The 15,375-nt window shown below is 45.6% G+C and overlaps 1 protein-coding gene across 1 annotated transcript in view; it reads left to right on the top strand.

The window, feature by feature from the left end:
* Positions 1 to 15,375, top strand: part of MEIS1 (Meis homeobox 1) — a gene marked incomplete in the record, with an annotated part of 95,798 nt that overhangs the window by 66,968 nt on the left and 13,455 nt on the right. Inside the window, 1 exon segment of the mRNA XM_021392939.1 lies at positions 9,431 to 9,507. Coding sequence (XP_021248614.1) covers positions 9,431 to 9,507 — 77 coding nt within the window.

The following is a 15,375-nucleotide window of genomic DNA, read 5'->3' as shown; positions in this document are numbered from 1 at the left end:
GGAGAATTCTTGTGGCTAGGAATTTACATGCTTTTTAAGAATAAACTTCCCAAATGCTTTTATATTCTCCTTTAAAAGCTGATGTTTGTTAACAGCAGCATGCTCGCACCGCATGGGTTTTTCTTTCTCTTTCTCTCTCTAGACGCATAGTGAGATTATTACTACAGATGAGATCTCTGTATTTTAAAACGAGGCACTTTATTAGATAAGGAGTGAAAAACGCCCCATCTCTTAAATTTACCTTCAGCCAATGGTTACCTGTATCAATAGCAATGACTTATTTTATTTTACTTATTGTTGCTTTTCGCACGTGCTATTCTCCCACACAGCTGCAGTAGTTGTTAGAAGGAGAGGGAAATGACACTGATTAATTCTAGATATCCAGAATTCAAAGTACATCTCATGCCGTTATTTAATAGGGCAGCTCGTTAGGCCACCTCCGAGCCCTCGCACATGGGCTCTGCCAGAGCAATCCTCTCTGGGCCTCAGGTTTGCTCACTGGTGGAAGTCACCACTGGCAGCCCTTCACCTGGTGCCATAGGTCCCTTGGATCTGTTACTCTCTCAAAGGCTGCTGGTTGTGCAAGACCAAGATTTATTTTTTAAAATCAATTGAAAATGAGAATTTGAGTGGTTCAAAGCCTAAAAGCAACATCATCCCTATAGTAAGGACCCATGCCTGTCTTCTGTGTGGCTGTGCAAGGTAGAGTTGTTTTACAAAGCTGTAGTTTGGGGCACTTCCCTGTGCTTGTGAGTGATGCAGGGCGGGAGAGTTCATATATGTTCAAGTTGTGGTGATGCTCTTTGAGTATTTCATTTAGGTTCAGTAATTAAGATGCCCATGCATTCTCATTGCTGGCAGACAAGTAATAATTACTCTGCGTTCACTTTGCAAATGAACTTTTTGTTTCAGAAACTTTGAAATGTGAAAAAAACTGCACAGTTTAAAAGAGAAGGACATTGATGCAACACATTTCCCCTTCTGCAAAAGGGCTTTCCTTTCCCTTCCCTTGTCATGACAAAAAGGCTTCTTCTTATTTTTTTTTTTTAAGCCAATATAAGAGGAGAAGAGAGAAGAGGGGGGAGAGTCATTAAAACACAGTTCATTCAATTATGCCCCGTTATTTGTCATCTTTATGGCTTTCCTATAGTTTTCATGGCACCTTTAATAGTTTGCCTGGTCAGGGAAGGTGAGCTGGAATGTGCACACACTTGGCTGCTGCCGCGAGTGCCGCCGAGCTGCTCTCCAATCCCCGTCCCTGCAGATTTTAATGTCCCCGCAGACTGCTGGCAGCCTGCTTCCAGCTGTGGCAGGCATGATGCAGTGAATTGCTTTTGAATGTTCTTTACTCAAATAGGCAGTAATTACAAGCTTAAAGAGGTTTAGTGGTCCAGTAAACTACATAATCACCCCTGAATTAGCCTGGGCTCATCAGTTGCAGTCCAGCAACCTCAAGACTGCTGTTTGTATGCAGGCTTGATCACGTAGCAACCTGAGCAGCAGGTGTGGAACAGCAAGAATCCCCCATAAACACAACTGTCTACTGGGGACAATGATCTCTAATGAGATGAGGCTACAGCATCGCTGTAATTTAAGTGGGAAAATTAGCACTGGAGAATGTGCACTACTTCCAGGAGTCTCTGCTTCTTCCAAGAGCAGTGTTGTTTCTCTGTTATTTTTTTTTTCTTCCTCCTGGATCTTTAAATGCATCTTTTTTTTATGAAGAACACATTGTGTTTTTGCTTATAAGTTGCGTGGGCTTTATTCTTTTACAAGGATATGTTGTGAATATTTAATGGTGGACGGGGCGTTTGTTCAAGGACTTTCCATGCCAACAAAGCAGTGTTGCAAAATAGCAGCTTTATCTTTTCATTTCTTTCCTCGGTGTTTTCTGTGTCTGTTGGTTGGTTTGTTTGTTCTAAATAGAAAATGTTTAAATGAAAAATGGCCCTTGTATTGGCGTTGGAGATGGGTACCTCAGTGTGGTGGGTGCCATGAGTTTCCTTCGCATGGCTGCTTGGTCCCTCCAAGAGGAGCTGTGGCCAAGCTCAGGGCGGGGGCTCCCCAAGTTGCTTGGTAGCTTCGTGACATGGGTGCTGTCTCCATAGGGATCCTCCCTGCAGCTCCTGCTCCATCCTAAAGCTGGAGGCTGCTGTTAGGGACCTTGCCCTGCTGCCCCAATCACTCCAGGAAACAATGGGAGTGTTTTTGTCCCCCGCATGCAGAGAAAGCCTGAGAAATGCCAGAGGCAGCCTGAAAAGGACAGAGTGCACAAATCAAAGCTTTAGGTGGAGCTCTGTGGGATTACACCCGCTGTTGCTGCAGTTTAGCAGAGATTGCGGAGTTATTTCCGAGCCCACCTGTTTAGAAAGTCATTTAAGGTAGATAAGGACAGTGACTTATTGCTGGGAACAGGCTTCTGGTCAGGACATATTTACCTGAGCTAATCTGTTGTGGGCCGGCTCTGACAACAGCAGGAGCACGCTGATGGACTTGCTGGCAGCTCCCCTTCCTCCAGCTCAGCAGCCTGCTGGGAGCAGTGCTGCCTGAACTGAAAACCTTCATTTGCAGGGTGGGAATTTAGCCCTAATGTGGTTGGAAGTCTGAGGGTGCGTTTCCTCAGTTATTTCAGTGTCACTTGGATGTAATATTTCACTGCTTTCGGTCGTGCGCTGTGCTGAAGACAGTTTTGCTGATCTTCTTCTTGCAGTTCTTATTTTAATTACCTTGTCCTTGGTTATTTTTAGGCTGTGGTACAGTAATAAGGTAATAATAAAGAAAAACAGGGCAGAGAATGGGGAAATGCATTGGCCAAGTCCCATTATCACAAATTGTCTTGACACTAGAGCAAAAAATCACCTCTTCAGCTTATTAAGAGAAGTCGATGTGTGTGTGCAAGCGCTGCGTTTGTGTTTCTGCCTGCACATATGTCCAGGCACTACAGGAATGTTTGACATGGGGAAGTCTCTGCTCAGTTGCCCTGGTATGGCGGGGGAGTGCTCCAGCCGAGGGCTGGTATGTGCAGAGCAGGCTCCGAGCGCTGAGGTCTATCAGTGTCTCCAAAAGGAAATAGCAGGAGCACCACTGCTTGGCCTAGCTGAAGCTGAGCTGGAAAAGGCAGCGGGGAATGATACATGGTATGGAAGGAATAATATTGTAGCAGCCAGGGGATGGATTAGGTCAGTTAAAAGGTTTTTCCATTTTCTGACTTCTGTAATATCCTGTGCAAGGGATGATCTGAACTTTCTTTTTCCTTAATGAGTGCTCACGTTATGAAAAATGTGATGGGGCCACCAGAGAAGTGTTGGCAGCGCATCCCAACCCATACCATGCCTCTCCGCTGGCCTTGGAAAGGATATTTATGTTAGCAAATGCCAAAACTTGTTCACAGACAACTCTTGCAAGAACATTATTTACAAAAGGAGAAATGGGAAGTAAGGAAAGCACAGAGCTTTCCTTTCCCCACAGCATGATTCCTTCGTTAAAGTGTCGCTGTTGTCCGTGCCTCCTTCCCCTTCTCCAGCCCCCGCTAATGAAAGCCCCCACCTCCCTGCCTGCAAACCAAACACAGCCCTGTTTGATCAGCTCACACCGCGGGCACACATTTGGATGTTCCGGGAGCTTGGCTCTGTGCTTGCGGCATGTGCTTTCCGTAGGAGACCCTGATCCTGCCTCCTCTCCTCCCCTTTTATTTTCAGCGTGGTTGCCGATGCCGCCTGCAAAACTTTTTGCAAGGGGAGCACTGGGAAGCGTCCCAGAGCCCATCTGGTAGGAAGTGCTGATGCAGAAGCTGTGCCACAGCGCATGGCCCCGCTGTAGCAGCAGAGGGCTGCAGCATCGGTGCAAGTCTTTATGCATTTTTAACTTCACAAGGCTGAGCACGCCTGTTGGTTTTGCGTTTGCAGTGAGCAGTTCAACAGCTCCGGCAGCACCAGGATTTAGTAACAGTAATGCTATGACAACCTCACTGCGGGGATATTAGGCTGTTATAATAAGTTGAGGAAATATTTTCTTTTGGGAGAGGAAAAGCCTGGCTTTGTCTGTAGTGGGACCGTGTTGTACGGAGCGCGTTTTCTTGCTGCGTTGAAAAAGCAACGCAGAGTTTTAAATGCCAGAGCCAGCACACACTTCAGCAGCATTATCAGGCTGACTCACCGCTCTCAGCCAAGGAAAGGACTGTGCAAACTTTGCAGAGGGGTTTTTCTTCCTCGCCTCATAGATGCATTCCTAATAAGACAACTTCCTGCTCGCTGCTCAGTATTTCCTCCACCGTGCGAGCCAGTCCCCTGTGATAAACAGAAGCAAATTTTCAGCTTCCGAGTTGAATTTTTTTTTTTCCCGAGCGGCTCACCTCAGCTCGGCAACTTCTTGTAGCCAGCACATAAAGGAGGTCCCAGAGCCTGTCCGTGAACTGACCCACGCGGCGTGCAGCACGGGCAGTGTGCTGCACACGTTCTGTATCGCTGCCCCTGCATACACAGTGGCAAGGGAAGAAAGCAGGCTGAAGTCCCGTGACTTCCCCAAGAGCAATCCAAACATTTCTGGCTGCCTGGCAAAGGCAGGAACCCCCGTTATTCTTTGTGAGTGCTGCGTGTGTGAGGATCCAGGGCTCAACTGCTAGAAATTCAAGCTATGTTCTTAGACTACACCATGCACCGCTTTTGTGATGCAAATGGCAGGCACAAAGTGTCCCTTTGATAATGTGCAGTCAGGAGACAAAAAAGCATTCACTGAAATAGTCAAACTAATTCATAAAGCCAAGAGACAATAGGCACACATATATAAAAAAATATATATAGTAGATCAGTTTGATTGTGAGCAGTGTAAACAGCTGAAATGTGAACCGGGGAAGGTGGGGACAGTGCTGACCCTGTGCATGGGCAAGGCAGAGATCTGGAGTTCGACGTCATGCAACTGGCAGTTTATGCTTACGGGCGCTGAGTTAGGTGCGGGCTGAGTTAGGCAGGCTGATAACATCATCACGGTGTTATTTTCCTTTGGCATTGAAGCTAGCAAAGGGTTAATAGAGGCTCCGGAGTGCTTAGGTTTTGGGGCTTAGTTTCTCTCCCATCACACTCTAGGGTTTAGCTCAAGGTCAGCTGGTGTTGGAGCATTAAGCCGAGCTCAGGAGGAGGCAGAGGGCTGGAGGAAGGGGATGAAAGAACTTCCGAAGCCGCCCTCCGGCACGTCCAGCCAAGCGGCAGCGCCGCCGCGATAAGGGCTGTGCTGGAGCCCTGCCACCACCCCTCCTGTAGGGCAGGTCCTCCCCTTGTAATACAGCCCGCGAGGTTATGCTGGGAAAGCGCTCTCGCATCCGTGCTTTGGGGGGCTGGTTCGCAGACCTGGTGTTGGGGTGATAACGTGCCGTGAGAAATCTCCGCAGTGAGCTCCACGCGGCGTTAGTTGCAGCTTCGCTGCGACCATTGGGATGTGCTGCTACAGCAGGCATGTCAGAGAGGGAAAGCGCGTTCCAGGTACCTGCTGACCAGCACGGGGAAGATAAAGCGCTGTCCTGGCATCCAACATGGGCAGTCCGGGCTGGAAAATTGGATGAAAGCAGTGCGCTTGGACAAGGAGTGTCATTAAGATAGGAACTTGGATGCGTTCCATCTGTACGCGCTGCAGACTTTACCCACTGGCCGTAGTCAAAGGTGGTTTATAAAAAAAAAAAAAGTCTTATTGTTTGTTTTGCTAAAAGTGATCTTGGCTGCCTTAAAAAAGGGCTTTTATTGAGGCTGCTGCTCTCTAAATGCCATTCATAAAACAGTGGAGGGAGAACATGATGGAAAGTTAGGTCTTTCTCCCTGTCACTTTGATTTCTTTGTTGCAGCTAAAACGACTGCTCTGACTCATATTTTGCATAGTTATTTTTACCTTTTCAAATGTTCCCTAACTGTTCGTATTACCCTGGGCAAATCCCCCCGGGATAATTTTCATTTGCATGCAGACTTTGATGGTGTTATTAAGCAATCACTTCTGTACTAAGTCATTATTAAAAGTAATACCACAGAGCCTCAAAAACACATTAATGGTGCCAAACAATCCGCATTTCAGGGCTAGATTTATGGTAAGGGAAAAGCACCAGGTCTCCCACTGTTAGGTGGATGCTGCTCTGTAATGCTGTAGCAGCATTACCGAATCCAAAAGAACAGCATTATAAGAAGATATCCGAGCTGGGCTCGGAGCTCATTTAATCTCAGCCTTATTCATTCAAAATGCTATTTTTTTACGTGCTTGCTTTCTACCTTTTAAATAAAAATTGCTGTTGGATTTGCCCTTTTCCCTGGCAAGAGCTTGCCTGCAGCCCCCTAGCAGCCTAGGCTGGGCTGGTTATAGAAGGAGGCTCAGCCCTCCATACGTAATCACCCTTTTATGGCTTTCCCCCGCTCTGGAGGTGTTAATGCAGATCAAATGGAAAACACTCCAGCAGGAGCATTACAGCTACTAGCGCTGCCCCGCGCGCGGTCCCAATCGTTAATTCTTATTGTAAGACCTACAGGTAATTCTGTTTGCTCTCCTAATGCATTGCAGCTCTCCCGGTGGTCCGGTGTATCTTTTCTCAAATTCCCATCTTGATCAATTGTTTGCAAATAATTAAGCTTTCAGGAGATAATGGCAGGAGCTAATGTACACAACAAAGTGAAGGTCTCAAGTCACTGTTTATCGAACAGTGGTACAATTTGCTTTGATATCCCGGAGTGGTCTGAGTGATAGGTGTACTTGCCAACGGGAGCCAGGGCATTGGTTTTAGGTGCACATTTCCACACATGAATATATTTATATATACGCAGAGACAAATATATGATGTACATTTATATGCAAATAGATAGTTAAAGACCTACCTACCCATATGTCTTTCAACAAAACAGTAGAAAGCTTTAGGAAGGCGCCTGTTGTTGCTACCTGGGTGAAATAAGGATCGGTAGAAGCAGTTTGGAGTGAATTTCCTGTTTCTTCAGAAAATGGCAGTTCTCAGGGTTTCCTCCTTTCTCTCCTCTGCAGTGTGCCGTCTGCCTTTGCCTGTAGCCCAGGCCTTCCTCGCCCCGTGGGTGGGAATGCAACAAGGCTTTGAGTGTTTTTTTAGCAACCTAGCCTGTGGCGTGCTGATTCTTTGTCAAGTCATTTTTATTTTTTATTTTTTAGCCTACAAAGGAGCAACTGGCACGATCTGCAGAAAGCTTATATAATAAGGATGCCCAGTGCTGAAGATGTTTTAAACACACAGGGTTGGAGATGAAAAGCCTGCCGCTTTGGGAACCTTTAGCTAAGAGGGATTAGCAACACAAAGTTGTAGCTGTCATGTGATTGTGGCAATTATTGATTTGTATGAAATTAAAAGTTTGTGCTGTGCTAAGCTATGAAAAAAAATAAAATCAGATGACCTGAAGCACACCACAATTTAAGGAATTTGGGGTTTGAGACTTCTAAAGCAATTATTTTGACAGTGACTGTATTATTCTGATGGCTAATTTTATCCAGTCTTGTCTTATTGGAATAAAAGTCCAGAACAATTGAAAATTGCTTAATGGAGACAGAGTTCTCCATTCCAATAGCTAGAGGGTGTCTAGTAATTATTGCTTGCTGCATGAAATTAGACACAGTTTGTTCAATTACTTAAAATTAGATCACATGTAAGGTGGCAAAGCGAAATAAGAAAAAGGAATGATTTTGTCCTCCCTTGATGGCAAAGCAGTGAAATGGGAATCAAGCCATAAAGATGAAAATGTTGCAGATCTTCTCTGTAGAATTGTTGGGGTTTTTTTGTTTGTTTGTTTTAAGAGAGGCAAAATGTTGTGCTCAGATAGGTGAATGCAAGTCAAGGAGGGCTGTTTGTTGTGGGTGTACGTGCACATGAGAAAGACTGTAAAATTCATGTTGTATTTTTGTATGTGGAAAATGCAAATTGTCCATGAAAAGAAATAACCCCCCCCCTCCCCCCTTGCTTATTTCCTCCACCTCACTGTTCTGGAGCTCTTTCACATCCATACACAAAATACAGGGAGTAGGTTACAGATGTGCAGGTTATCTGTGGGCTTGCTGTCAGGAAGCCTTATTTGTAGAGGAAGAGAGAGATCCCTGCCAGTTTTGGCAGCACGAGTGTATCTTCAGGACCTGATGGCCATGGCGGTGGGTTTTGGAATGGGCTCACTGGGTAATGGGATGCTAAGGCAAAAAATCCATATTTGGTAAAGCGAGGTAATTCAGCCATGCAACATAGCCATTAGATGTCAGATTATGCTGGTTACAAGAGTGTATATAATCTGCTAAATAGTTACAGTACCAATAAGATTGCTGAATTTTACGAGGTTTGAAATTCTTACGCTTCGCAAGGTTTCGGTTTACATCTCTTGCAATATTATGCTGAAGATTAGGTCCAAAGAATATGGGACGGTGTGCGTGTAACAGCAAGTGTTTTGCAACAAACAGCTGTTAAATGCCATGTTCGGATGGGTCTGAGCAATTTCCCCTCATGCTCTTACCAAAATGTCACAGGGTGGGTGCCTTGCAGTGGCCCTGACCCGGTGCCCATTGGCACACCCAAGCTGGGAGCGTTAGGACTCCTGAGCCATGGCTTCTCCTGGGAGGTGCCACGTTTGTGGTGCTTGGCCATTTCCTCATGGGCCAGAAACGCTTTTACAAGGAGGGAAAGCATAGAAATAATATCGCCAATGTCATTTCTAGATTCAAGCTTGGATGTGGTTTCCGCTGTTGATTTATTAAGCAATCTGTATTCACGCAGAAGCAAATTTTCTGAGAAAGCAATCAAGTTCTCACAAGAAACTTAACTTATGATTTAATTTTAACATTATCTGCAATTAAAGCAGTATTTGTTTTCTGTCTCTTAGGATTAGCGCAGCACAGCTCTGTTAATGTCAGGCAAAAATGTGCTGATCGCTGACCTTGTGTTGGCCTGCGTTCAAAATGCAGGCATTTGTTTATGTTCAGGATGCTGATCTTATTTGCAAATTATTTTGGGCACTGGCGAGATTTGTCTTTGCGATCTCAGAAATCGCCAGTGCGGTTTGGTTTCAGAGAGAAGTGCTGGATCGCATTCTTTGTTGTTCTGTGAAATACTGAAGGAAAAAAAAAAGAGAGATTTGACTCTAATAGCTCATTGGAGACAAGTGCAAAAACTTCCAGCTAAGGCAACAAATATCCTCTGGAGTATCAAGGTACTGCCAGTATCCTGAGCAGTCATTTCTCCACTTCACTAATCTTTATAATTGGCTTGTCTTTTACTGCCATTAATTAAGTGATGTAGTAGCCCATTAATAATTATAAAAGAGTGACACACCTCAGCATTTTCACCTTTCGGTAATAGATGTCACACTTCTGGTTTTTTGGGTTTGTGTTTTTGTAATAAAAAGTAGGCCAAAAAAAAAAAAAAAGCATTGTTTTAAATGTATATATTTATTTTGGTGTCTTATAGCACCCTTACCCTTCAGAAGAACAGAAAAAGCAGTTGGCACAAGACACAGGGCTCACTATACTTCAAGTGAACAATTGGTAAGTAACTTTCCTCAGTGTTTTCACGCGGCCGCTGGCAGCCCTGGCTGACCCTAGGCATTTTGGAGGACACCCTCGTGGTGTCTGCTCCCCTACTGTGTTGATATAGAAGGTCTAGCCCGGGGTGAGTGGTTTTGGGTACGGGGACCGGGAGGTTTGCTGCTGCGGAACTCAAGCAGCAGTTACTGGCCCTTTGCTTTCTCGGTGATTTCGGTGAATTTGGGTCCCAGTCCTCTTGAACAGACAGCCCCATCCGTTCTGAGAAGTTTGTTATTGAGAGGTTTGGTGAAAAAACGGGCAAGAATGGTTTGGTGAAAAAAAATGGGTTCAGCTTCTGCAGAGCGCGTTGTTATTTTGTGATGCTGTCACGCTTTTTTTTTTTTAATGCTGTTGGTGGGTTTTTCTTTTTGACTGACATCATTATACCCATTTCTTGTTTTGCTTAAAAACTCTGGTTCTGATAGATTGAACAAACTCTGAGGACAGCTGGGCTCTTTCCTGCTGAAGTACCGCGCGGAGCCGTTGGGTTTGTTGGCTCTGGCGGAGGCTTGCTGGAGCACTTGGCTTGCTGGGGTAGTGCTTGCTTGAGGGATCCTTGCTGGATCTGCAGCAGGTTTTGAGCTGCTGGCTGTCTGAGATGTGGGGAAGGCCCCCAGTGAAAATGACTCTTGATTTAAGTGTGAAAACGCAACGTCGAGCCCTTCAAGAACTTCGTTTTATTGTCGTTTGTTACTGCATCAAAATTCAGGTTTCTCCCGCTGTCTCAGAACAAGTGTCATACTGGAAGTGTATTGCAATCTAATGCCTTGTAAAACTAAGTGTATCTAATTAATTGTCCTAATATTTTCAGATTAGCGTTTATGATGGGAAACCTTATCCTCTTTGAAGTAATACCCAGAAAATGGCCAAGGCGGACGGCAAGCCTGCTGGGGAAAAGGGAGGGAGGAATGCCAGTTTGCAGACAAAAGTATTTTTTCCGTTCAATAAGTGTCAGAGATTAATATTACTGAAGCTCTGATTACATGGCCTAATCCATTTTAGTGAATAAATTTGGTCTTGATGTCCATTGCACCTACATTAACAAACCCTCCTCAGTCAGAGAGAGTGGGAGCCTATGGGAGAGATTTCAGATATATTAAACCCCATTACAGAAAATGTAATTTCTGTCAATATAATCCCGTGTATTCTTCAATTTAGTACTTTAGAGATAACAAGCTACTTACAATATATTTGCCTTTGGAGGATTAATTTACAAAGTGCACTATCTGGGAGACGCAGGCGGGCTCACATAAGCATGGCTTGTAAGGGTTATCAATTTCCGTGACCCCACAGCAGCCCTGGGAGATCAATTTTCTGAAGTCCTTTAAGACACTGAATAAAGGGAAACACCAAATACTTCGTCTGTGCCAAGTAGGCTTCCAAGATACTTTAACACGAAGGAATAAAAGGAACTAAACGTAAAATGCGTGCTATAAGTAAGCGCAAATGGCAGTATTTTGGCCCAGCCAGGAAGAATTAGTGTTTGGTTCGGCCTTATGTCCCCCAGCTGTTGTCCAGCCAATACCCCGGTTGACAGGGCTGTCCCTGAAGGCCTACCCAGTGTAGAAGCTGGCTGTGTTTGCAGGACCCTGTTGAAGGGTGGGGTGGAGCAGGTGTGTGTTGCCTGGGAGGGCCCTGGAGCAGGTTCCGCCAGGTGCCCGTCCTTGTCCTCCCATCCTGGCGGAAGCAAAAGTAGCCCAGGGGCACAGCTCCTGTGGGTGGCACGGGGAGGCTGGGGCAGCCCCAGCAAGGGCTGGGAGCAGCTCTCAGAGTCACACGTCAGGTGAGCACTGGAGGGCTGAGATTGCAGGTGGAGGTGGGAGCAGAGGCAGGCATACCCTGGGGAAAGGTGTGGGCAGGGGTCCTGAGTTGGGCACCAAGCTCTGTGTAGGGTGGGCCACCAAAGGATGTGCTCGTAATGAACTCGGGGTGCACTGAACTAAAGCTGGGGGAATTTCTCCTGAGTGACTTCCCCGGGTGGATTTCAGTACCCATCTCGTCTCTTGTTTGAGGAGTTTTACTTTGGCTTTGTGTCAGATGTGTTTTTATAAGTTCCTTATGTACAAGGAAAGAAAAAAAAAAATAAAAGTAGGTCAAAATACATTATAACTGAAGTCTTGTGGATGTAGGGCAGGCTTCTTCTGCTCAAGCTTGTTTGGTAATTCTGCCATGGTGTTACAATTGTATAAATTATTGAGAGAATTCCCCTTTCCTCCCCAGCCCTGTGAAGATGTAACACTGCAGAGCCGGTCGGGGCTTTTCAGTCGCGGGTGCTGAATGAAGATGCTAAGATGCAGTAACCCAACCCCTGCTCTTGGGGGGGGGGTGATGAAGAGCAGGAAGGCTGTGGGGTGGAAGCTGAGCGTGCAAATTGCACACTCACTTGCTAAAGAGCTGGCCCATGGGTTGCACAACAGGAACACGCTCCCGCCCTTCCGCTGAATATATTCCCATGTAATGCGGCGTGCATGAGAACAAATCCTTTTTGCCAGATTTTTTTTGCTGTAGGGAAGAGCCAGGGCACCGTTGCTGGTTCAGCTCTGCCTTTCTTCTGTGGACTCTTAAGTCGTTCAGCCACAACTTTAAAAAATGTTGCCTCCCTCCTTAGATTCTTCCAAACTTGTTAACACACATGTACATTTTTGTATTAATGATGAGTCATTGTAAATCACTGTTGCAGAGATTAAATGAAATGCTGAAGGGCAGGCTGGGTGCAGATCAGTCATAAATTATTGGCAGCAACACAGCATGTGGGAATACATGAAATGTGCATGAAAAACATAAACTCATGTCTGGTAGCATGGTCGTTAGCCCAGACTGGGAATGCTGGATTTTCTGGATGAAATTATAAGTTTGCCACAGAGAAGCCAGTGAAGAGAGCATTTGTTTTCCGCAGATTGAAAGCATTTGAACAATTTTTTTTGTCATATTTTGAATGCCTTTGCAGTATGTGCTCGTTGCATACTTCGGTTCTGGGCTGTAAGGAAAAAAATGGTGCTTTTCACATAGGGCCTGCCCGGTGCTCGCGCTCGAGGGCTGATGCACACAACTCCCATTGATGGTGGGGAGTGCAGGAATGGGGTGATGATGTGAGATGTGCTGTAAAACATACCGGGGTAGGGCATGTCTTTGAAACATCACGGGCTTCACTTGACCTTTTCTTCTCATGTGTTCTTTCTTTCTCTTAAACTATGGAATAATCCACGTGGAGGATTTTCAGGTAGGAAGGCAGCATCAGTGAGCCGTCCTGCTCCTCGACTTATCAGTCACTTAACCCTGAGCAGGGCGGGCTTCAAAGCGTGGCAACGGGAGTGGGAAGGGGCACCGGCATGGGCTGACAGCATTGCACAAAGGGACGTGGAAGGGACCTGGCGAGGGGCAGGTTAATAAGGTGCTTTTCCCCAGTGATAAAAACCACTGTGCGGGGATTGAAATATCCAGGAGGTGTGATACAATCACTTATTGCCTCAGCTGAGAACCAGTCAGGCTATACTGAACAATCCATACAGCTCCCTTGTTTGTTGCATCCCAGCTGAACCTCCTCCTGTTAAGCACTAATAGCAAATAATGACTCCTGGTACTCCAAGGAGAGAGGGCAATTCTCATCAAGGGCTGTTTTAGGTGTTTAGGGGTTGTTTGTGCTTTGCGAAGGTCTAGGTACACACGGATAAATTATATTAGTATGTACATAAATATAAATATACAAAAAAATATATAAAGTGTATTAGTATAACAATGTGCCTGTGTATCTCTCTATTTGCATGCCTGTATGTGACTCTCTACATAGAGGTGCATGCAGCTACATTAAAATGGTCTTTATATATATGAAATTTATATAGAGGTGTGTGCATAGTGTATGCATATACATATAGACAAATATATGGAATTTGCAGATTTGTAAAGCTCCGACGTGAGAGAACACAAGCCTTTCACTCGGCGTTCCCATTCTGCTTTTTCCAAAATCCCCTTTGTGCTATCTAGGGCACAGAGCAGACAATGACGGAGGAGCTAGTCAATATTTTATCTTACCCTCATTCTTCAGCGCTTCATTTGCTGAGCTGTATTCAAAGCGTGCCTGAAGATGGAACTGATAATTGCTGATGGGCTTTTCCTGTGGAGCTTCCCACTGCAGTACCCGGGTACTCCACTGACCTGTATGTGTGTGCACCAGGCCTGCAGGAGTGCCTGACGTGTTTACAGTTCCCTGCAAAGGAGAAGGGTAGTCTTGTCTGGGTGTGCAGGTGAGGAAGTGAGCCTCAGGGATGTTCAGCTCCAGCACATCCACTTATTTTGGGAGGGTTAGGGACGGAGATGACTCAAGGTGATGGCATGTTGTCGGCATTCAAGGCCCAACAACCACTGAGTTCATGGAAACTCCAAGTTTTTAGTGCCTTGGCGCCCTACACGTCCAAGCTCCAGCACTAGGCATGGAGGAGAGCTGCAAGAGGCTGTAACTGCTGCTGAAAAGTGAGGTTGCAATGATTTACTCAGCAGCTCCCAAGCAATCCAAGGCAGCAGCGGATCTGAGAATCCTGTTCTCCAGTGCAGCATTCTGCTGCTCCGGCCAGGGCTGCTCTTATTTTCTTGCCACTCGCTGCCTTATTCGTTCAATTTTGAGCATGTTTGGTTCCCGTAGAGATCAATTTTTCTACGTGATGGTGATTTGTTCTCGTAACAGATCCATCGTGGTGGTGATTGAGGCTTTGTGAGCTGGTGACCAGACTGCTTGCCTGTTGAGGCGTAGGGTGCAAGCAGCTCTAGCAATACAGTTTCCTACCTCTTGAGTTCTTGATTTTATGACCTTGGCTTCTTTAAATGTCATTTTTGTGTAGAATTTCCTAGGCTAGCAAAAAAAAAAGACCAAACCAACCAAACACACTGGAAAAAATGATCAAATAATGTAAATTTCCCTCATCTCATTCTTGGAGACAACTGAAGTTCTTTTTGCTGAAACTTTATACAGGAAAATTAAAAATAATAATAATAAAAAAAATCCAACGCAGATGGAGAGAGATGCAGATGGGGCAGATGCAGGTAGGGGGATGCAGCCCCCAGCCCCTGGGGCTGGGCATTTAGCATTGCCATCAGCTTTGCTCAGTCCCTTCACCGAGGGCAAAACTCACCCTGAGCGAAAGGCCAGCACATGACAGGCGCACCACTTTAGTCCCACTTGAGCACTATTTTTAGGGTGTAAGAGGGGGGAGAGGAGGCCTGCAGGAGGGCACAGCAAAAGCAGGTGCTAGTCCTGGACGCTGGCTGGATTTCCCAGCCCGGTGCCGACCCAATGTCGGAACCCAGCAGGCAGGCAAGGAGCTTGCTCTGCCGCCCTGCGTTCTGCACCATGCGCAGGGGTTTTGGTTAGAGGCAGGTAAATGCACGCTTGTTTTCGGATTTATCTATCACTGCTTTTGTTGCAGTAAACAGATCAAACGAGAAAAGGTCAAGATGCAATTTGAATCTGTGTAATAACATAACAAATACTTTTCTCAGTAATCAGATACAGTAACTGCAAGTACTTATTTACTTGTAAATGTTAAAACATTCACAAATTAGCCTCTCAACTTCAGCAATAGAAACTTAATCAGAGACCTCGGATTTTGGAAACCTTTCTGCTTTTCTCCTTTCTGTAATTTGAGGATATGTTTACAGATGTCGTTTAAACACTGTTTCTTTACTGGGGATACATATAAAAGCCAGAGAGATGGAAGCGAGAAAGGATCTATGTCTCAGGTTTGAAGAATACCCGATGTTTGTTATTCCAAAGTAAAACAAGACCGTGGGTCTTTGCCACGTGAAAGTCACCGCCCTCCCCACTCCCGTCCTCCCCCC

This window comes from Numida meleagris, chromosome 3 (assembly GCF_002078875.1).
Source record: "Numida meleagris isolate 19003 breed g44 Domestic line chromosome 3, NumMel1.0, whole genome shotgun sequence".
In the NCBI taxonomy this organism is placed as follows: Eukaryota; Metazoa; Chordata; class Aves; order Galliformes; family Numididae; genus Numida; species Numida meleagris.
This window is presented reverse-complemented; position numbering and strand designations above follow the sequence as displayed.